Source organism: Sapajus apella, unplaced genomic scaffold (assembly GCF_009761245.1).
Source record: "Sapajus apella isolate SASKATOON/1434 unplaced genomic scaffold, GSC_monkey_1.0 scaffold71, whole genome shotgun sequence".
NCBI lineage: Eukaryota > Metazoa > Chordata > Mammalia > Primates > Cebidae > Sapajus > Sapajus apella.
In genome coordinates this window covers 9,714,694-9,735,951 of record NW_022437011.1, presented here as the reverse complement: position 1 = coordinate 9,735,951, position 21,258 = coordinate 9,714,694, and the positions used below count along the sequence as shown (strand labels likewise).

At 50.8% G+C, this 21,258-nt stretch overlaps 1 protein-coding gene across 3 annotated transcripts in view; it reads left to right on the top strand.

Annotated features, from left to right (window-relative positions):
* NRG2 (neuregulin 2) overlaps positions 1–21,258 on the top strand; it is a 187,379-nt gene that overhangs the window by 131,963 nt on the left and 34,158 nt on the right. For all 3 annotated transcript variants that reach the window (XM_032250564.1, XM_032250561.1, XM_032250562.1), the window contains exons 2-3: positions 14,577–14,748; positions 21,084–21,202. In XM_032250564.1, coding sequence (XP_032106455.1) covers positions 14,577–14,748; positions 21,084–21,202 — 291 coding nt within the window. The remainder of the gene's footprint in view (positions 1–14,576; positions 14,749–21,083; positions 21,203–21,258) is intronic.

The following is a 21,258-nucleotide window of genomic DNA, read 5'->3' as shown; positions in this document are numbered from 1 at the left end:
CCCTTCTATAGGCTGTCCAGGGCCAGGTCAGAGGTGGGATGTGCTCGTGTGCATGTTGGAGCCACATGTGGGGGTTGCTTCTGGCAGCCTCCACCTCTGGTCTTGGACCCTGGCTGACCCTGCTGAGCCGGGCACCCGGAGCTGTCCTCCTGCCACTCTGGAGCTCAGCCTATGCCTCATGCTCTGCTCTGGCTCCCTGGCACTTCGGGGTTCATTGCAAACAATAACAACAAGCAGAGAATGACTTTGTACTTCCCAGCAGTCTTTCATCCTGAGAGCTCAAAGCAGTTTACAGACCAGGACTCATCAGTCTTCATCCCAGGTCCCAGGCATTCAGTAGGGGTGAAGAGGGGAGAGAGAGCTCTAGTCTTTCCAGATTGGCACAGAAGTATGGCTGGGGTAGGGCAGTGAGTCACCCAGGATGGCCAATAGGTCTGAGATAGAAATAAAATTGGACTATTAGCTTTAGGTCGCAAGTAGAGGGGATAGTCCCCTTAAAAGAGTATGAGCTGGGCCCTTCTTTCCCCAGGTGGATGCCTAGGCCCTCTGGCCTGTGTGGGCTCATTGAGTTGCTGGAGGAAGAAGCGGTAGCTTTTTGGAAGCAAAGTCCCTTGGAGTCAGATTTTTGCAGGAATCCCAAAGTGATGCCTATTGCTGCCTTCTTCCCCTTGGTGCTGGGAGCTTCAGGGCCAAGTCAGAGAAGCCCTAAGCTCTCTGACATTAGAGCATTACCAGAGTGAAGATACATGGAGGAAAAGGTGCTGGGCCACCCTGGGCAGGCCCTAGCCCTGGCCTTGGGGTTGGCTTCCCAGTTGCTACCCATACCTGGTCAGCCCCACTTACTCCACTAGATCCTCCTCTGTTCATTAGCCCACCAGGCTGGCCTGAGGGATTGCTACTGTAGGGAAGAGGAGCTTAGGAAAAAATGAAAAACAGCCTGACAAAACATTGCCAAAACACGAGACCTGGGCCCCATTAGAACCACATTCTCATTGTGTTTTCCACGATTTTTGAGCCGGTAGCACACCCTTTGTAACTTGATGGGAAGCAAGTAGCAGCCCATCTTCCCGGTCTTCCTCCAGCCTAACCATCCTCTCATCAAGGCTTCCAGGCTCTGGCCACCTGGTAACTACACAAACTTCATAAACTACATGTGCTTTCACTCACTTTTGTGTATTCAATTCTGCAAGCATTAACTGAGCTTCTATTATGTGAATAAACTATAGGCCCTGCCTTCAGGAAGCTCAGAGACAGATCCTTATACAACTACCTATGATCGGAACCGAGAGTAAGACCCGAGATAAATGTGCAACATATGGTGAGGAGAGGAATGATTTGTTCTCCTGGGAGGGTGTAGGGAGGACTTCACAGAGGAGATGACATTTGAGCTGAGTCTGGATGGTGAATAGGAATTTACCAGGGAAAGGAAAGGGACTTCTTAGAAGTAGAAACATGTCCATGACCAAATTGAGTTGGAGACAGGGAGGCAGCTATCAGTACTGGCATGTAATGAGTGCTATAGTATCAGTACTGGCATGTAATGAGTGCTATAGTGTCAGTACTGGCATGTAATGAGTGCTAGAGCGTCAGTACTGGCATGTAATGAGTGCTAGAGCGTCAGTACTGGCATGTAATGAGTGCTAGAGTGTCAGTACTGGCATGTAATGAGTGCTATAGTGTCAGTACTGGCATGTAATGAGTGCTATAGCGTCAGTACTGGCATGTAATGAGTGCTAGAGCGTCAGTACTGGCATGTAATGAGTGCTAGAGCATCAGTACTGGTATGTTATGAGTGCTATAGTGTCAGTACTGGCATGTAATGAGTGCTATAGTATCAGTACTGGCATGTAATGAGTGCTTAGTAAATAAGCTGATACTATAAAGGATAGGTATTATTTTATCATCCTCACTTTACAGGTGAGAAAACTGGAGTAGAGAAAGTCCCATAATGAACTATGAATTAGTGGCAGGATAGGATCTAAGTTCAAGTCTGCCCCCTGCCCTGCTTCAGTCATGCACTGTCTACCTGGCTCTGGGCTCTTCCATGCACCTCAGCAAAAACCAGGGAGAACCAGAGGATCTTTGCTGGTCCACTTGGAGCAGGCCCTCTCCATCAGGTCACCTGGTCAGATATCTACTTCCTGGGCTCTTGGGTGAGGTTTAGAGGATACGAAGATGGGCAGGTTGAGTTCCTGCCCTCACAAGGAGCTTGTAGTGTGACTGTGGCCGTGAGGTGTGAACAGGAACCATGGACGCTGACACAGGAGGGCAGCCCTGAGGCCTTGAGGCTGCACAAATAGGCAGGAGCTCCTGGAAAGATAGTGGTTTATTGTGGTCAAATGCCTAGCCAGAAACCAAGCTAAAGGTTTAGATTCTGGCTAGATCTAGTACCAGGGTGGTAGATGTCTGGTCCTGTGGAGCTCTTTGTGCAAAAGATGAACATTTAAATTAGTAGGAACCTGACTTAAAGCACAAACTGGGGACTTGTTAGAAATACAATTTCTTGGGACCTACCTCTGACCTACTGAGTCAGTAACTATGGGGATGGGGGCCAGTAATATGCATTTTACCATGCCCCTCCCCATTGATTATGTTTAAGAAACACTGATTGAGCTGGGTGGCCCAGCCTCCTGGAGCAGAGCCCTGTGGAGGGCCTGTCAGTTCCATAGGTGTTCACCCAGCTCCGTGGTGTCAGGCATGAGGCTTGGGGTCTGCAGTGCTGGCTGAGATCCTTTCACCTGGCAGGACAAGATAGACATGAACGGACCTAATTCCAATTGCAAGGCCCAGAACAGATAGAAGAGACGAACTCTAACCAGAGGAATCTGAGGAGGCTTCGTGGAGGAGGAGATGGGGTTGAGGCCGACTTTGGAGCATGAGAAGGACTTTGGCAAAGGGGCTAGGTGCCCAGATTGAAGAAGTCACTTAAGCAGGTATGGAGGCTGGGAAACGGGATATTTGGGGAAATCGGGCACAATCCAGAAGGTATGCTGCCAACACAGTATGTAGGAGGGAGAGACCAACAAGGCCAAACAGTGGATTTTCTGAGTGCCAGGCTAGTGAGTGTGGACTTACATGAATCAGCAGGGAATGAAGGATTCCGAGCAGGAGGGTGACCTGGTCCAAGCTGCTCTTTAGGAATCATAGCCACCCCCAGAAAGGACAGAAAAAGGGAAAGCACAGTCAGGAGCTCCTGCAGTAGCCCCAGCTGAACGTCAAGATGTGCGTGTGGTGATGGGTGGGTAGAGGAGGCCACAGACTTTGCCTCAGGATATCTTGCCAGCTGCAGACACTTTGGGAGGATTCTGGGGATTTGGGGCTGGCAAAGGAGCTGTGACTTCTGGTGCAGTCAGGTGAGGCCTGGATCTGAATTCATAGTTCACTCCCTTCACTGTAACGATGGAGAAACTGAGGCCCTGAGAGGGAAGTCCACACACCAAGGAAAAGGACTTGACCCTATAGGGCAAGAATGAGGGCAGCAGCCTGCTCCCCTCAACCAGCCACTGAAGGCTGGGTCTCACCATTCATGCCTGCGGTGCAGATGGATTCTGCTCAGTTCCGTGAGTGCATCATGGTTCCTTCCGGCCTTGTTCCTGTGAACCTGCCGTTCACTTTTCCTGGCATATGTTCTCTCTTAGCAAACTCTTGCTCATCCTTCAGGCTCAGCATAGGCTTTGTTTCCTCCGCAGGGCCTCCCTGGTCCCCAGGGTGAGGAGCACATTGCTCAGCTAGAGTCTCCACCAGGGCCAAGGCCACATCAACTTGACCCTCAGCACTCGAAATGTGCTCAGTGCTCAATCCATTCTTGAATGAACACATGAATAAGAACATTTTCAAGCTATTTCACCCTTGTATGTGGAGACCTGGCTGGCCCCTCCTGTTCAAAGAGATCAGTCTCATGGAAGGAGGTTGCCCCAGTTGAGCTTCCTGCCCAGGCTGCAGCCCCTTAGTGATTGGGCAATGGTAGGCTGAGCAAGAGTCATCTTTCAGTAAGGGCCCCGACTTCATCATCTGCTCTGCCATTCTAGGGCAGATGCCTATTTGGGCTGATAGGGAGGGAGAGGGATGAGCTGGGGAGGAGTGTTGGGTAGGTAAGGGCTCTGGGATTACCTGTCAAGGGACCCCATGCTCCAGCGAGTGCTCACAGTCATCTTGATCTGGGCCACCCTGAGGCACCCATCAGTTACAGTCCAGCCTTACATCATTAATTCATTTTCTTGGCCTGTGATCAGTGAGCACCTACTCAGTGGCAGACACCAGGAAACATGGCCATGCTGCAGCACATACCCACCCAGCTCCTCACAGTCTAGAAAGATAAGAACCTGATTTTCTCCAAGGTGAGAAGCCCCGAGAAGAGCATGTAAAAGGCTCAGGGAGTCTGTGTGAGGCAGAGACTGCTTCTAGCTGGATGGGTTAGTGAAGGCGGTGGCATCTGAGCTCTTGGGGGATTTTGATTAATAAGAGTTGCGGGTTATTAAGCTTTCTCTCTGTTTCAGGCACCATGTGAACTTCTTGACATACATTACCTTCATTTAAGTCTCACTACAATCTTAAAAGGTGCATGAGATTGTCCCTGTTTCACAGACAAGGAAATAAAGGCTCAGAGTGGTTAAGGAATTTCCCTAGTTATACAAGATGCTGGGCAGAGCCAGAATGCAGAGTGGCATCCGTCTGGCCCCACAGCCTGATGTCTGACCGTCCCAACTCGGCTTCCTGTGCGAGGGATGACATTTAGGGGAAGCAGGAGCAGAGGGCATGGAGGCAGGACAGAATGGGCATGGGCATGTTTGGGGAGCAACCAGTGATTTGGTTTGCCTGGAATATACGATTCTTGAAGGGAAGTGATAGGGGAATGTAGAGAGGCATGTTTGGGAAGGAGGCCCCTTCACTGACCTAGCAAACATGCCCTGAGGGCCCTGGCTGCCAGGTAAGGAAGGTGGGTGGCCTTTCTCTTCAGACATCACAGAGCCAAGGAGGGTTTCTGAATGGTCATGAGGCACATTGAGTTGGAACTGCCAACTGTACACTGTTCGTGTCATGGTACCGTGGCACGGGGAACAGTATGGCCTGAGCCAGGGCCTGGCAGATGATGGGGAGTTATGAGGATAAGAGGATTGGTAGAAGCCAAATGGACTCAGCCTTTGGGGAAGGTCAAGAGAGACACAGGGTTGTCATGGATGACAAAGTGACCGAAAGAGGGAATTCAGGAGAAGGAGCACTCTTGGGAGAGAAGATGGAGAAACTGGTTTTCCACATGTTATATTTGACCTGATGACTAAATACCCAGGTAGGAAGGTGTTCATTTTGGGGTGAGTTCATTCCAGCCCCCTTGCCCTCACTAGCCTGGAGCACAAGGACCACATCTTAGCCCACCCAGGATCCCAGGGTGCCTAACCTGGGACTTTCATGCTTGTAGTTGAATTTGAAGGGAAGGAGACAGGGCCTCTGGCAGCCTGGGCCCCCTGCGCCTGTGGTGAACACATGAGCCTCTTCCTGCTCTGCTTCAGGCCAGCTAAGACCTTTCTCCTGAAATCCAGCATTTCTTCAAAACCTTATACTTTTTTTTCTTAAAAATCCACATGAACTTAACACTCTTATCCATCATATGCATTTGTTCTGATATAAAGGTGCTGCTTCTCCTTATTAATAAGCTTGGCAGATCCTCAGAAAGAGGCCCTGAGATCATCCTATGGCTTTGCATGTATACCAGTTTGAGAAGCCAGTCTTTTCTGCATGTACAAGGTGCTTCTCCCTTTCCCCAACCCCTACTACATTTCCCCAAGACACAGAGCTTCAGAAACAACTTTCTCCAAACAGGCGAGGAGGCAGGAAACGCAGGCCCACCCCAAAGGGGATAGAGCTCTGGGAACCCCTTCTTGGCTCTTTCTGAATTCCCCAAGCAAGAGGCAGCCTAGTCCACCAACAGCAGGCTCTTTCCACAGAGGGTTCTCCTGGGCCAGGGCCCAAGACTTTGGCCCAGAGCCCAGCCTTCCCCAGTAGGGAGATTAAACAGAGTTTGGGTAAATGGTAACAGTTTTTCAGAACTGTCATCTCCGCTTTGTCCCCAACCTCCGCCCTCAGCAGCTGAAGAGATAATGGTCAGAGGCCTTCCATCCCTCCATAGAGAGCTTTCTCTTCCTTCACTCCTCTGAAACAGACAGAGCATAGTTTATAAATGAGTCAACTGAGGCTCAGAGAGGCTAAACGACTTACCTAAGGGCAGACAGCTGAGAAAGTGGGAGACTGGGACAAAGACCTGGATTGCTGTGTCCTCAGCTGCCTCTCTTTCCCCTGTTCCTGCTCTGCTTCCTCTGTGCCTCATCCGTGCCAGCTCTAGGTGTCTGCAGCCTGTGCCCCAAGCACTGCTAAGAACCCAGGGAGACTGAGGCGTCTGTGCTGAGTATCCCTATGCCTACCCCAGCAACTGCTGCCCTGCTCTGTGAACCTGTGCCGTCTCTCACAGACTTAGGTGACATCCCCCTCTGTCCCCCTCTCTGCTGCTCATGTGCCACACTGTATCCCAGCCCTGCACTGGGTGGTGCACTGCGGCATGGACCTGCCTGACTCTGGGGACTAGGCATCTCTCCCTGGCCTTGCAGAGCCCTGAGGAGGCCAGTGTTTCTCTCAGGATGCTTGACTGCTAGCAGAGGGGGCCATGGGTGGGAACAGTGTTGTCCCTGCTGGTCAGGCCTGGGCCTGTGCATACCTGCTGTCACATTGCAGGTTGGGTGTCAGTGGATGGGTGCTTCTGTATGGGCAGGTGAAGCTTTAAGGCAGGAATCATTTCAGTTGGTCTTGGTGCTGCCAAGTTTTGCCTCCTCCTCCTCCTCCTTCCTTCCCCTTCTTTACCTGCCCTCCCGGTGCAGTGTCTGCCTTCCCTCTTTAGTTCTCATCCCAGCTGGCCTGCCTGTCTTCTTCTTGCAGCTGAAGTGCCAGGCACCTGGGCTGCTGAGCTGAAAGCCATCAGGTCTGGGCCGGTTTTTGCTGGTGCAGGGAAGGTGGTCCTCTTTGAGGCTCTACTCCTTTCCCAGCCTCTGTGGGAACCCTCAACAGGAGGCAGAGACCAAGCCAAGGGCCGGGCCATGCCTCATTTCCCACCAAATCCCCGGTGACTGGTAAGTGCCTGGTACATCATAGGGACTGTTGCATGTGGGTATTTGTTGGATGGATGTAAGAAGAGGGCAAAGCCAGCCCAGGCGTCGGGCTGGGCCTAGATGACTGAGGAGATGTGGCTCAGGGAAAGCCAAGCAGCCCAGCTGGGCATACACTCCCTTTGGGAGCCTGTCCTGTGAGTGTGAAATGGCTCTTCTGCAGGCCATGGGGAGGATGCCTGGCCGCCTAGGCTGTCTGTGCCCACTTAAACCAGCTGTGTTTTTAATTTAGTGGGTTTTCTTTTTTCCTCATTTGAACTTGGAGTCTGTAATTAACCTCCAATAGGTTGCAGTCACTTTGTGGGTGGGAGAAGGGTGGGAAGGGGGCTGGCCCACAGCTGGCCAGCAGCAGGACAGTGGGAAACTTTGATGCCAGGCAGGCTGGCCACATTGTCTCCGGGTGTTGCACTGCAAAGGGAACTGCTCAGCCTTAGTCATGAGGTGAGGATCATTAACCCTTTTAAGAGCCTGCTGTCCCTGCCCGCTGGGTGCCGGGAGGGAGGCAGAGCCAGGTCCTTCCTGGCTGGGTTACCCAGCCATGTCCTGAGCATCTGTCTTGCTCTCAGATCTGGGTAGGCTCCACACCCACCGCCCACTGCCGAGAGGAATGAGGTTAAGCTGCTGGCAGCAGCGGCACCTCCTGGCCTCGGGGCTGGGATGTGGGAAGGAGCAGTCCTGGTTGTCGCTGTTGTCGCTATCTTTAATGAGGTGCTTTCTGGGGATGGCCTGTCAAACAGATACAGGCCAGATGCCCTGGCTTGGCACTGGGAGATAGGAAGCAGAAGCCACCAGATACCCTGTGGCCCAACTCATGGCAGCCATGGGGCAATGTCCTAAGGTTTTATGGATTCTGTTCTGGCGGAAAATATTTTTGTGGAGGCCGATGCCATCCTTGAGAGAGCTTCTTCTTGCTCTTATAAAGCTACCAAAGGAGATCTCCCCACACCTCCACTACAGTAAACCCTAGTCCTGTTTAGGTGAGCCCTCTCCCAGGAGGAAGAGGACTGGATAAAGTAGCCTCTGGGCTTCCCCTAAAACTAAGAAGTATGGGAGCTCAGCAGAGGGGGCTTGGTCTGAGGAGGAAACCCTAGGGGAAGGGAGAGCCGCCCAATATCCAAAGACCTACCTGGGTCATCAGCTTGCCACCTGCCCCTTTATCTCTGGGGAAGGAGCCGCTGCAGGGATCAGAGTGTCAGTGATGGTCATGGGTGCAGAGTGCTGGGAACTTCCCCCACTTCTTGTGCACACAGAACTTCCTCTTGCTTTTGCTATAGGCGTCTCATCTGTCCACTCTCCTGTGTGCTGGACCTTTGAGGGTCCCCTTTCTGCATGAGAAAATATGCATGGACCCCCAGGACTGCTGCTGCTCCCTTCAGCCACAAAGCTGAATTTATGGAGAAATTCATTGCTGTATTGTTATTATTAGCAGAACATTGGAGACAACCTAATACACTCATCTGAACAATGAAATATTATGCAACGATTGAAATGATCCTAGACTTGGAAAAATGTTTGGAATGTATATTGACTGAGAAAAATAGGATATAAAGCATTTTGGAGAGAAAAGTCTTTTGGGAGACATTTGAAAGTGCCTACAGTGCCTTTCTCTCTGGTGGTAATTGAATTGATTTAGATGTGTTTTTCTTTTTCCTTACTTGTATAATTTTTTCACAACAAAAATTTCTTATGTAACAAAACAACAACAGAAGGGGACGAGCTAAACTCTTTGGAGAGTAGGGGGCGGTTACTGCATATACAGCTGGATCATTTCTGTCTGGGGCCAAACACAGAACCTGGCTCATAGCAGGCATTCAATAAACAGGGGAAAGGAGAGGTGCTCAGTACTCAAGGGCTCAAGTAGCCATGGGCTTGCTGTCCACCCCTCCATCTGTCAGGAAGGAGCAGCGGTAGGGATCAGTGTCGCCTGAATGGGGGATAAATGCCTGTCCACTGCATTGCTTCAGTTCTTTCCTTGACAGATCCCATGCCTCCCAGGAAGCCTGTTCCTCTGCTTGGTTCGGCTCTGGCCCCAACACATTCTTGGGATGTGGTGCGATGGTCTCTACACCCATACACTAGCATTGCATTCTGGGCCCTGGGCCTTGTATTGTCACAAGAGACACAGACAGTACCTGACCTCGCTCAGAGAGGGTGTCTAGGTAAGGGACTGGCATAGCCCAGTCATGTCTGAGGCCCCGTAAGAACTGTCTCTGGATGCACATATGTCTGCTGTGCAAACAGCCCCTCAGCCTTACCCCACATGATCCCAGGGGCTGGTACTAGATCCAGTGGCTAGACGACGCATAGAGAAAGGATGGTGGCTCAGAACAAGAATGAGTTTAAAATGTAGAAAGTAAGATCGGATCATCCCCCAACTTATAAGCCTCTAATGCCTTCCCAGCACACCTACAAAACAAACCCAGGACCACCTTGGGGAGGTCACCTCAATCTTTGCCACAGAAAACCTGGCAGGGCTCTAGGCCCACGAGTTAGGGTCGGGAGGGCATTGTTCCAAGGCCATCTGGCATACATTCTTCTCTTTCCTGCCACCTATGCTGCTGCCACTGCCCCCTGACCCCAAAAAACTTTCCTACGAGGTTTGCCCGACCCTGGCTTTCAACTTTCAAATAACTGCAAACTAGGATTTCTGTGAGCAAAAGACCAGGACTGGCAGCTGCCAGAGCAGGAGGCATGGCTTTTAGCATCACAGATGATGAACTGTTAAGAGCTATAAAGGAAAACTCTTTGTAAAGAACATGGCGTGATTCAAATGTGTGGTTATTTTTATTTTGTCATGCTTTAAACCAGTGCTGTCCAATAGAAATATAATGTAATCCACGTATCTAATTTAAAATTTCTAGTAGGCACATAAAAAGGTTTTGTTTTTCTTTTAATGCACAAAACAAATCCAGACTTCTCATCCTAGCTTGCACAGCCTATGTCAACCTGGGCCCTGCCTACCTCTCCAAGCTCCCCTCACACCCTGCCCACCTTCTGCTATCTTCCAGGCACATATGCCTCTTTTGGCCCCATGAACTCACCAAACCCATTCCCACCTTAAGGCCTTTATCCAGCTGCATTTTGTTTTTACTGTCGCATATTTAGTGCTGGTTTTTTGCTTGTTGTCCCTCTCACTAAAATTCAGACTCCCTAACAGTAGGATGCCTACCTCTTGATGTGGTTGAATGAATGAATGAATGAATGAATGAATGAATTCATTTGGAGCGAATTGAATAAATACATAAGGAACAGGTGAACTAGATAGGGTTGTTCTGAAGTGAGTGGACTATCCAAAAATGGCTGAATCACACAAGGTTCTCACTAGATGGAGTGGGCTCCCTGTGATTTGAAATACGGTCCTGTGTTTTCCATTGATGGCTGGCAATGACTTTGGAGCTCTCAGTTCCTCAGGCCCTCTAAATTAGGGCCATGCCTACTGTTTCTGGGGACAGTCCCTATGTAGCACATCCCCCTAGCCCATCACCATCATCGCTAAGCAGTGGCCACAGGCTCAGTGCAGAGTATTGTCCTGGAACTTATGTCAGGAATCAAGATGGTAGAGTAACCTCTGCTTCCTCCCACCAGGTGCCACCACCATCCCCACCCTGTCTTGCTGGGAGGGAAGTGGCCCGTGGTGGTGGGGACAGGTGGTTCCCTTGTCTCTAAGTTGTAAGAAAAATCAACACACTCCAAGTGGGGTAAGGGGACACTTTAGAACCTGAGATGAGCTCTCTGTGTTGTGTCCCCAGATCACAAAAATGGGGAAGGGACTAGTTGGAGGTCACCCCTTGACCAAGAAGTTAGATCATCACCAGGTGTCAACCCAATCTTAGCACAAAGCCACCTGTGCATATGTGTTCAGTTTGTAACCAGTCATTGAGCTATACACTTACAATATGTGCACTTTCCTGAATGTATGTCACATTTCCAAAAATAAAGGAGCACACCTGAAGAGCCCTTTAGATCCCACAACCTGAACCCACGCTCACAGCTTCTGCTTCAGAATGCCTAGGATATGTCACAGGTACCTGACTTGTAAAGCTTCCCGTGTGATTCTGATTAGCATCCAGGGTTAAGGCCTAATATAAGCAGTGACTGGGGACTCCAGAGCAGATGAAGGAGGGAGTGGGGGTGGGCAAGGGAAGGAAGATAAGGCAGGATTTCAGTCACACTTAGAATAATGAAGTTCTAAAACATCCAACACATTGATAGATTGATGTACATAGAATCTCTGTGTGCCAAAAAAAAAAAAAGAAGAAGAATAATCAGCAATATAAAAAAACAGGTAACTGAGGGGGAAAAACTTTATAGCAAAAGGTTAATAGCCTTAATATTTATAAAAAGCTCTTACAAATCACCAGGATGAGCACTCAGTAGAAAAACAGATGGCATGCATGAACAGGCAATTCAAAAAGAAGAAATACAATGGGCCAATACACTTATGAAAAATGTTCAGCCTCATCAGTAATCAAATAAATGCAAATTAAAACAACAAAGAGACATTACCTTTTGCCTAGCTAATTGGCAAAGATTAAAGACATGATAGTACCTTGTGTTGGTGAGGGTGTGGAAAAAACAGGCACTGTCATTCACTGGGGGGAGTGCAAATTGGTGCAACCTTTCCAAAGGGCAATTTGGCAATGCGCAAAGCTGAGGAAGACTGTGTACCCTCTGACGCAGCAATTCCACTTTTAGGAAGATCGCCTTAGGAAATAATTATGAATAATAATAATGATAGCTAACCTTTGTTAAATGTTCTCTGTGTGCCAGGCTGTACATGCATTATCTCATAGAATCCTCACAGCCATCACCCTAAGAGGTGGGAGCTATTATTTATTTCCTGTATTTTACAGCTGAGGAAGTTGAGGTGCAAACAAATGAAGTTAATTCTTGAGGACACAAATTTAACAAGTAGCAAAGTCTGGATTGAAACACAGGCAGCCTGAGTCTAGAGCCCTGCTGCCCCGTACAGCAGTGTACGTGGGGTGTGTGCAGAGATAAAGCTGCAAGGATGTTCTTTTGGGGTTGTCTGTAATGGGAAGGTGGAGGGGGGCATGCTGTATGTTCCACACAGGAATCAGTTACATAAATTATGATGCACCCATAGAGGAACATTATGCAACCATGAAAAATGATGCTGTAAGAAAAATGGTGTGTGAATATTCAGGGGGAGGGGGGATTTGTATATGCATAAAAGATTTCTGAAAGGAGGTCAAAGGATCTGATAAGATTAATTGTCTCCTAGAAAGACAACTGTGTGGTTGTGGCCAGAAGTTAGAGAGAGACATGTTTTCTAAGCCATAGAACCCTTTCACTTCTTGAATTTTGAATCATGTTGATGTCTATCAAGATATATGTATGTATATTCAATGGAATCATTGTCAAAATATATACATATACAAATAAATACACGTATAAGTTATGTTATAGAATTTGTTCCACATAACTTTATTTCCTTGAAATGCTAGTAAGAGTTCCAAGAAAAAGGCTTCAAGGCCCTCACTTAAAGAACGATACTGAAGTTAATAAAGATACTTCTTTTTTTTTTTTGAGATGGAGTCTCGCTCTGTTGCCCAGGCTGGAGTGTAGTGGCACAATCTCAGCTCCCTGCAACCTCTGCCTCCTGGGTTCAAGCAATTCTCCTGCCTCAGCCTCCTGAGTAGCTGGGATTGCAGGCGTATGCCACTATGCCTGGCTAATTTTTGTATTTTTAATAGAGACGGGGTTTCACCATGTTGGTCAGGCTGGTCTCGAACTCCTGACCTTGTGATCCACCCTCCTCGGCTTCCCAAGTGCTAGGATTACAGGTGTGAGCCACTGCGCCTGGCCAAAGATACTTCTTTAACTATGTTTAACCCACATGTTCGCCAAACCCATTTTCCCATGGAACCCTCTTCTCAAGTAATACCTGTTTTCATCTCTCCGGATACTCCTGCTTATAGAATTCAGTTTGGGAAATGCTATTATTAATATTTAACAGCCAGGCAAAAGGGTTACATTGTTTCATTAAATGAAAGAATACATAGAGCCTGGCACATAGAACTTAAGAAAGGTTAGCTATTATTGTTATTATTATCCACAAATGGCACTGATTCCATTTTGTTTACAAATGGGGGAGGTGTTGTTTATGAGTATGGAGACAAGGGATGGTTTTGGTTTCTTCTTTTTTCATCCCTCTGTATTTTTTAATTTTCTAAAATGAACAAAATTATTTTACGAGAATTATTGCATAAGCCTACATCATACATTTTTAAAGTCTTCCTTTCTGTGCTTCCTCTGTGCCCTGTACCCCTCTTATCTACTCCCTGCGTATATGCAGCAGCTCAGGGTTAAGTTCAATGAGGGGACCCTGTTCTAGCCGGGTCCTCCTGCCTGCCCTTCTCCAGAGCCAGCTCTGGCCCACTGTCAGCACTCTGAGCTGCAGGGAAAGGGCCAGTCAGTTCCCAGGCAACTCCCTGGCTCCAATAGACCTTCTCTTCTGCTACTGGAAGGCTTTTAACCACCTCACAGAGAGAGAAGAGACCACAAAATCAGACACCATTCTGCTACTAGCCTGACACATGGCAAATCCTGATACCTGAGCTTTGCTCCCAGCTCTGTGGCTGCCTGGCTACGTGGCTTCTGGCAAGTTTCTTCACCTCTCTGAGTCTCATCTGCACCGTCAGTGTCAGTATGACACTACCTCACAGAGCTCAGGGACCAAACGAGAGCCTGCATGAAGGCTTCGTGTATCCTGTAAGGGACTATCCCACTGGAAATAATTATTATACACCTCAGCAGTGAGCGCTGGTTTGGCCTCACCTTCCTGAGAACAGAGTACTTTCTCGTGTGTGTGTGTGTGTGTGTGTGTGTGTGTGTGTGTGTGTGTGTGTGTGTTTTGCTGAGGAGAGGAGCAAGGAAGTAAAACATGGGAGACTGGGGCGTGTGGAAGCAGAATGGTATTTAATCAGCTTGGCATTTGCAGCTTTGCATCCGTGATTGGGCCTGAGCCCACCAGTGCGGTCCCCATGGCTTGTTACCCATGATTTTTAATCCTGAGCGCCGACGTCAAGATCTGGGTTTGAATCCCAGTTCCATCATCTGCCCTTAGGGAAGTAACTTCACCATTCCAAGCCTCTGTTTCCCCATCTGTGAGTGGGTTTAATCATGGGGTTATTGTGAAGATTTCATAAGCTAATATAAAGCTTCATACCATTCAAGGCATGAAGGAAACTCTGCAAGTTATAACTACATCGATGTCATCACAGGCTCACTGTAAATGTTTATTGAATTGAACTAGGAAATGACACCAGGAGGGGTGGCTCTCAGGATCACCCCTTCCTTCCCCAGTTCCAGCCCAAAGACAGTGGCCCTTACTCTCCGCTACTCCTGCTTGGCACTGCCCCTACCGCCACCATGCTCACCTACCTGCCTTGTACCCCACAGCCACCCGGCCCAAGCTGAAGAAGATGAAGAGCCAGACGGGACAGGTGGGTGAGAAGCAGTCGCTGAAGTGTGAGGCAGCAGCTGGTAATCCCCAACCTTCCTACCGTTGGTTCAAGGATGGCAAGGAGCTCAACCGCAGCCGAGACATTCGCATCAAATATGGCAACGGCAGGTGAGCAATATCCAGCCTGTCTTTCATCCAACCAGCTGCCCTTCCTCCTCTCGAGGGGGGGGGCCTGAGCAGGGCAGGGCTGTGCCCCCAGTCTCACCCGTAGAGCCAGTCCCAGCCTCTCTCCTGACTCCCCTTCCTTGCCACTCCCAGCCTTCTTCCTGCAACTCGGGGACCCTCTGGTCATGGTGGCCCAGGGTCTTGAAGACCACAGGCAAGAATTAAGCCATTAGCTTCTCTGGATAGTTGAAGGCAATTTGATTGTCACAGTCAGCTCTATCAGTGTAAGTCCCTGCTCATCCCTAAAACTTCTCGAAAGACCTGCTGCAGCGTCGGAAAGCCCCATCATTGATAAAAGACCCTGACTCCAGAATGCCTCTGGGAGGTCACACGTAATGGGCTGGTTTCTCAGTTAGCGAGCTGTCACTTGTCAGAGAGCTAGGTAAGGGGAAAGGGATCAACACTTTGATTGGTGTTGGAGAACTCTGTTCCTCAGACGGTTTCCCCCTAAAACATGAGAATTGTCTTTAATCCTGAATCAGTGCTCCAGGGAAGTGAATTAGAGAAGTTCCCTGAGTCTCCAGGCTGTGAGAGATGGCCTGTCTTCCATTTTGGGTTGGTCAGGCAGGGGGCTTCTGGCACCAGAGAATCTGATCATCCAAGGCAGCCCACCACCTCTCTCCTGCCTCTCAAAGAGAAGCAAGACGAAAAACCCCTGCCTGCCAGGTAGAAGCAGGCATTCTACCTGATGTCTGCTCTGTTGGCTCCAGGGACCTAGGCCTTCCCTCTCTGACTAAGGAACTCCCAAGGCTTTTCTGCACCCCTCCCAGAGTAGCTTACAGCCACTCCCTTACTGGCTGTCATTTTCCTCCTCACCACCTCACCACACACACAAAACGCAAATTAGGATGGTTTTAGAGCACACCAGCCTACCCACAACAAAAAGTGGTAGAAGGCCCGGGCTGGGCCGGCTGCTTGAGCTTGCCGTGGCCCTGCCTCTGGCCCTGAGACTCTGGAACCTGGAAAAGAGGATGAGGGAATCAGGGGACTGGGAGTTGCTTCCAGTTCTCTGATTCTCCTTGCAAGAGTGGGGAACAGAAGTAGAACTGATCACTCTAGAAAATGATCCTGGCAGAAAACAGAATGTAATTAAGGAAGGGTTTGGCTTAGATCAAAGGTTTGTGGGTGAAAGAATGCCACTTCCTAAGGAACTTGCCATGACCAGCGCAAGTCGGGAGTTCTGTATGTCCCTATTCTACAGCACGGGCAAGAAGCTCAGGCTGCCCACCCAGCTCACCTTCTGAGACCACCCCACCCCTTCTCACTGTCCTTCCAAGGCTGGCTCCAAGCTGGAGCGAATGAGCAGGCTTCTTGGAGCTGGGGCGATTGGGTCCCATCTTCCTCCTATCCTCTTTCTAGAAGATGGCTTCTCCCCTACTTCACTGCGGTGATGGAAGTCGGGAGAGCTCCCCTTTCCCTCCTCATGGCTCCCAAACATGTCCACAACCTGCCTATCCTCATCCCACCCTACCTAGTGGCCCACACTCACACTCACCCTCTCTCCCACACATTCCCACACACAGAAACACATACCCACAGAGCCCGGGTACCACCAACTCACTCCTTTCTCTGGTAACTTCAGCTTTCTCTCCCTACCAACAAACCCATACCCATGGCTTTTTTTCTCAAATGCTCTTTCTCCACGCCGCTGCTCTCCTGGCCCTCCAGCGGTTGCCCCATCTCATTTCCGCCCTCCACCACCACAGGAAGTCACTAAAGGAGCTAGCCTCGTGCCCACTGACTGCACACTCTCTCGTCCTCCACCCACTCTTTGCCCTGCTGGAATCCACCTTTTGAGTACATGCCCAACCTCTCGATGGCTGTGTTCCTGGAGAAACCCCGGTTATCTCCACGCTCCCTGGCTCAGGCCTCCAGGGCTCTCAGCAGCCTCGGCATGGGAACACCCGCTCCCCTGGTTCTGTGGTGCTCCTCCTGGTCCTGCTGTGAGTCTGGACACTGTCTCTTAGTTGCCGTCAATGCTGGAACTTTCCTGAGCTTTGGGCCTCACTCTGCTTTTCTCCCTTTCCACCTGTGGATGATTTCACCTTCTCCTGTTGCTTTAAGAATCTGAGACCCCAAGTCTCCATCTCAGACATGATGGCTTTTTCACCTGAGTTCCAGACCCGTGCTGCAGGGGAGACACTAGGTGCCACACCTGAGATGCCCCACAGACATTTCCAATTCTGAATGCTCCATCTGGCCTCTCCCCTACCCACTCTAGTCCTTTCTCTCCCTCCCGTGTTTTCCTCTCACCTGTAGCTCAACCAGACTCCCTGATGCTCAACCCCTGACCCCTTGTTGTCTGCGCAGGGGGTCACTCCTCTTTCCCTGCCTGCACATTTCTTATCTGGTCTCCTTGCCTCTAGCCTCCTTTCCTCCTCTGTCCCACTCTCAGCCACTCCCCACCTTTTCTGAACCACAGACCCCTTTGAGAATTATTTCTGAATCTAACGTATCTGTACGGAGTATCAACTATGTGCCAGGCACCCTGCTAGAGGCTCAGGATATGTCAGTGAATGAAACAGACATGGTCCTTACCTTCATGAGTCTCTAATCCAGCTTCTACTATAGAATCTGGTAGAAGCCTCATCCTTTTCTTCAAGAAAAAAGTGTAGCTTATGTACCCAGTTTCCTTGTAATTCTAGAGGTCCACAGTCACTGACCACTGTGAGTGCCTGATGGGAAATGATCTTTCTAACATGAACATCTATTCAATCATCCATTCAAGACAGAGCTTGAGAGCCTACTGCGTGCCAGGTACAGCCTTGGGGCTCTTCCGACTCCTATTCCTGGCCTACAAGTCACTGCCCTGCTGTTTCCTGAACTGCTGAACTCCCAGCTGCTGGTCTTTCCTTTCATGGCCCAGGCTGTTCCCTATGCTGGCAGCTCTCCTCCCCTTGCTTGTCCCTGGCAAGGCTCTCCAAGGCCTGGCTTAAATGTCATATCTCTGGGACACCTTCCTAAGCCCTCCAGGCAGCTCTCATTGTCTCCTCCCATGGTGCCTTAAACGTTGCTTCATTGCTTTGTGGAGGGATCTCTCTCTCCTTCCAACATGAGAGAGCCTCAAAGCCTGGAGCCCTACACCCACACACCCCCTTCTCCCCTATAGGGCCTAGCAGAGCTCTGCACTGAGGGCTGAATTGATGAGAATCTGGCAGGGGTAGCAGCGCTCCTCTCCTGGGTGTAGAGTCCCACTGGGACTGGGCAGCAGGCCCTTTGGATGGTCTTAGCCTTCTGAACCAGTGACTATGCTGGTTAAGCCTCAGTTTCATCTGACAAATGGGTTACCCCATCCAGAAATAGGGCCTGGTCTTCTCCTGGGTATTATGGACCCCTAAGAGTCTAAAGTGTGCCCGCTGCCCCCTACTTTTCAAGGCCCTGCCCCATTTGCTGCATCCAGAAACTTCCTTGATCTCCCTGTCCTGCCCTGGGCTCTTGGCAGTGAGTTGTGAGTGCTGGAGGAGTGGGCCGTGATAGGGAACCTCTGACTCCCTGCAACCAAGGTGCCCTAGGAGTGACTTAGTGAGAACTGCCACCTGCACACGCTACCCGTCCTACACTGCACACCTCACCTAGTAGAGGGGCCGGGGCAGTAGCAGGAGTCTGCTTTCTGACAAAATGTTCTCTGTCCTGTCCACCCACACAGCAGCTGGCTCCCCTGCCGCCTGGCACTCTCCCTGCCTAGGTCGCGCTCTGTCAGGGCATCTCTGATGGCCTGCAGAGACCCCCTCCTCAGTGGGTGCTGTCTGTCTCTGTGCCCACTGCACTGAGACAGCTCACCCAAGCCTTCCTGTGCCAGGAGAAAACTGCCACCCCAAGCCCTGGGCACGGGGCCTTCCCCTGCAGAGCTGCATGTTCCCTTGTTTATGAGGGGCAGGCTGAAACAGGCCCCTTGAGCAGGCAGGGGCGGTGGGGAGGCGCTGAGGAAAATGTAGAGGACATAGCTGCCCAGATCTCGTCCCTGCCAGCAGAGAACCAGCTGGGGAGGTGGGGGGGGCGTGGTCACCATCTCGGGGCAAACCTGAGTCAGCGTGTGATGGAGCAGCAGGAGCAGAGCACAGCACCCGGCCTGCCTCCGAATCCTCAGGCTTCCGCCTGGAGCTGAGAATGAGGAGGGAGAAGGTGGCGATTCCAGCTCCGGCAGGGCCTGAGAAACCCACAGAGCCCCACCCTTCAGCCCTGACCCAGAGCCCCATGTGTATCTCCAGGGCCTGCTTCAGTGAAACCATCAGACAGCTGCTAAACCAGGACACCTACAGCAAGTCTCAGGGTCATTGTCTCCCGTCCCCCACCTCTTTATTGTTCCTCAGAGGGAATGGGTTCTCCCGGAGCCCTGTGCCTACCTTCTACAACCTGCCTATCCTCATCCCACCGTACCTGGTGCCACATGCCTGCATGTGGGGAGTTCTTCCTTAAAATTCTGTCACATCCTGCTACATATGATGCTGTATAAGGGAAGCACCTCTGAATTCCATAGTGGGTGACAAGGCTCTGAGTCCCTTGTGCATCAACACCTCCACCCCCGGACCCTTAGGCGATACCCCTTCCCTGCTAATCTGGTCAACGTACTGGGAAGTGAGAGAAGCCATACCCTAGGGAAGCTGGAGTTTGTGGCATCTAATTTGGCTGGAGCAGGGAAAGAGATGCTGTCTTAGTCAGAGGGGCCTCCAGGGTTCTGTTTAATGAAGGGAACAAACTGTAATTGACAGAAGAGGGTTGTGGGCCGGCACCAGGCCAAGGAGACAGAGACCAGCTTGAGCCAGGAAGGATATGGTATAGTTATGCAGCTGTCACCATAGCATCAGCAGGGACATCGCCATGCAATAGGATCTGTAGACAAGACAACCTTGTAGCACCCTTGTTTGGAGGATCTGGGGGTAAGGATGCCTGGGAAGAGGCTCCCCTCAGAGGTGGAGACAGCCCAGGTAGGAATCGTGGGCCACTTTGCATCTCCTTGACCCTGGCCCAGCCTCTCTGCTGGCCTCCCCGTGGCCTCCTTACCCCATCAGCTCCATAGCTCAGCTTTACACCCCCTAGGCTTAGGGCAGTGACACCTCTACTGCCCTCCCTCATGTGCCCCCACTTCTCCAACCCACTACACATAGTCTGGAAATGTGGCTTTTAATTCAGCACTAAAAAGAGGAGGAGATCATACCATGTACAGAAATAACCATGTTACTTCTTGCTTCCTCCTGGGGCCAGGCTGGGGTCCCAGGTTTTATCCAGAGCTCATGCTGGCCCCTGGAGGCAGAGAGAGGCGTGAGGGCTGTGAACAGACCCTTGCAGAGCCTAAGCACCCTGGGGTAGGTGCAAGGAAACTCTGAGGTAGAAGGAGAGGTTTGGCTGGGGCTTCAGAAAGAAGAGGGGGACCAGGGCCAAGTGCCCTGGAGTCACAGCACTGGGGGATCCGCCCAGGCCTGGCCACACAGTTCTTAGCATGCAAGGACTAGATGCAAAGCTTCAGGGCTAGCCCCAGCTTCCAGAGATAGCCCATGTCCTCATGAACTGCAGCTCCTGGCATACCTCTGCCTTTGCCTTGCCGAGTGCCCTTGGGCAAATCAGGAAGTTCCTCTAGGACTCAGTTTTCCCTTCTGTAAGAAGAGAACACTCAGGTTGACCCTGAAGATCAAGTTCAGGATCTTTTTGTTCCCCAAGGTATACAAGCTCCTGGCACACAGAAGGTGCTCAGTAAACATTTGCTGAATGAATGAATGAAACAAAACCCCCTTGGAGAAGCCACAGAGTGCCCCTTAGTGGCAGGGCTGATTTTGAGAAAAAGGGAGAGCCCCAGGTTTGCATCGGGAGTCTGGGCACCATTGCAATGGGAATCTGTCAGGACAGCTGCCCTCCCGGGGATCTGGGAACAGGCCTTGCATACCCAGAATGACAGGCTGCCACTTCCCAGGGGAGGTGGAGGCAGCTGGGAATGAGGGAGGTGGCCATGTGACTTCCTACAGGGGGCCTGGCTTTACCCCCACAGAAGAATGTTACAACCATGGTCCAGCCGTAGAAGAGTGGATGTGAGGGATCATAGATTTAGGACATGTACGCACCCCTAGTCCTGCCCTGTGTTGTCCGGAGGGCTCAGGGCTCCCTGCAGCTGCAAAGACTCCCTGCTCCACCTGGACTCCAGAAATGGCTGGGCGGAGGGAATCTCCTTCCCATCTAAGCTGCAGAGCCATTGTGGCTCTGTGGAGAGGCGACCGCTGGGTGACCGCTGGGGAGCCACAGCCGGCCCTGGCTCATGCCTCTCCCCCTCTTATCGCCTCCCTAACCAGAAAGAACTCACGACTACAGTTCAACAAGGTGAAGGTGGAGGACGCTGGGGAGTATGTCTGCGAGGCCGAGAACATCCTGGGGAAGGACACCGTCCGGGGCCGGCTTTACGTCAACAGCGGTAGGTGGGCCCCGACAGAGGGAAGGGTCCTAGAAGGATTTGCAGGGCAAGCCAGT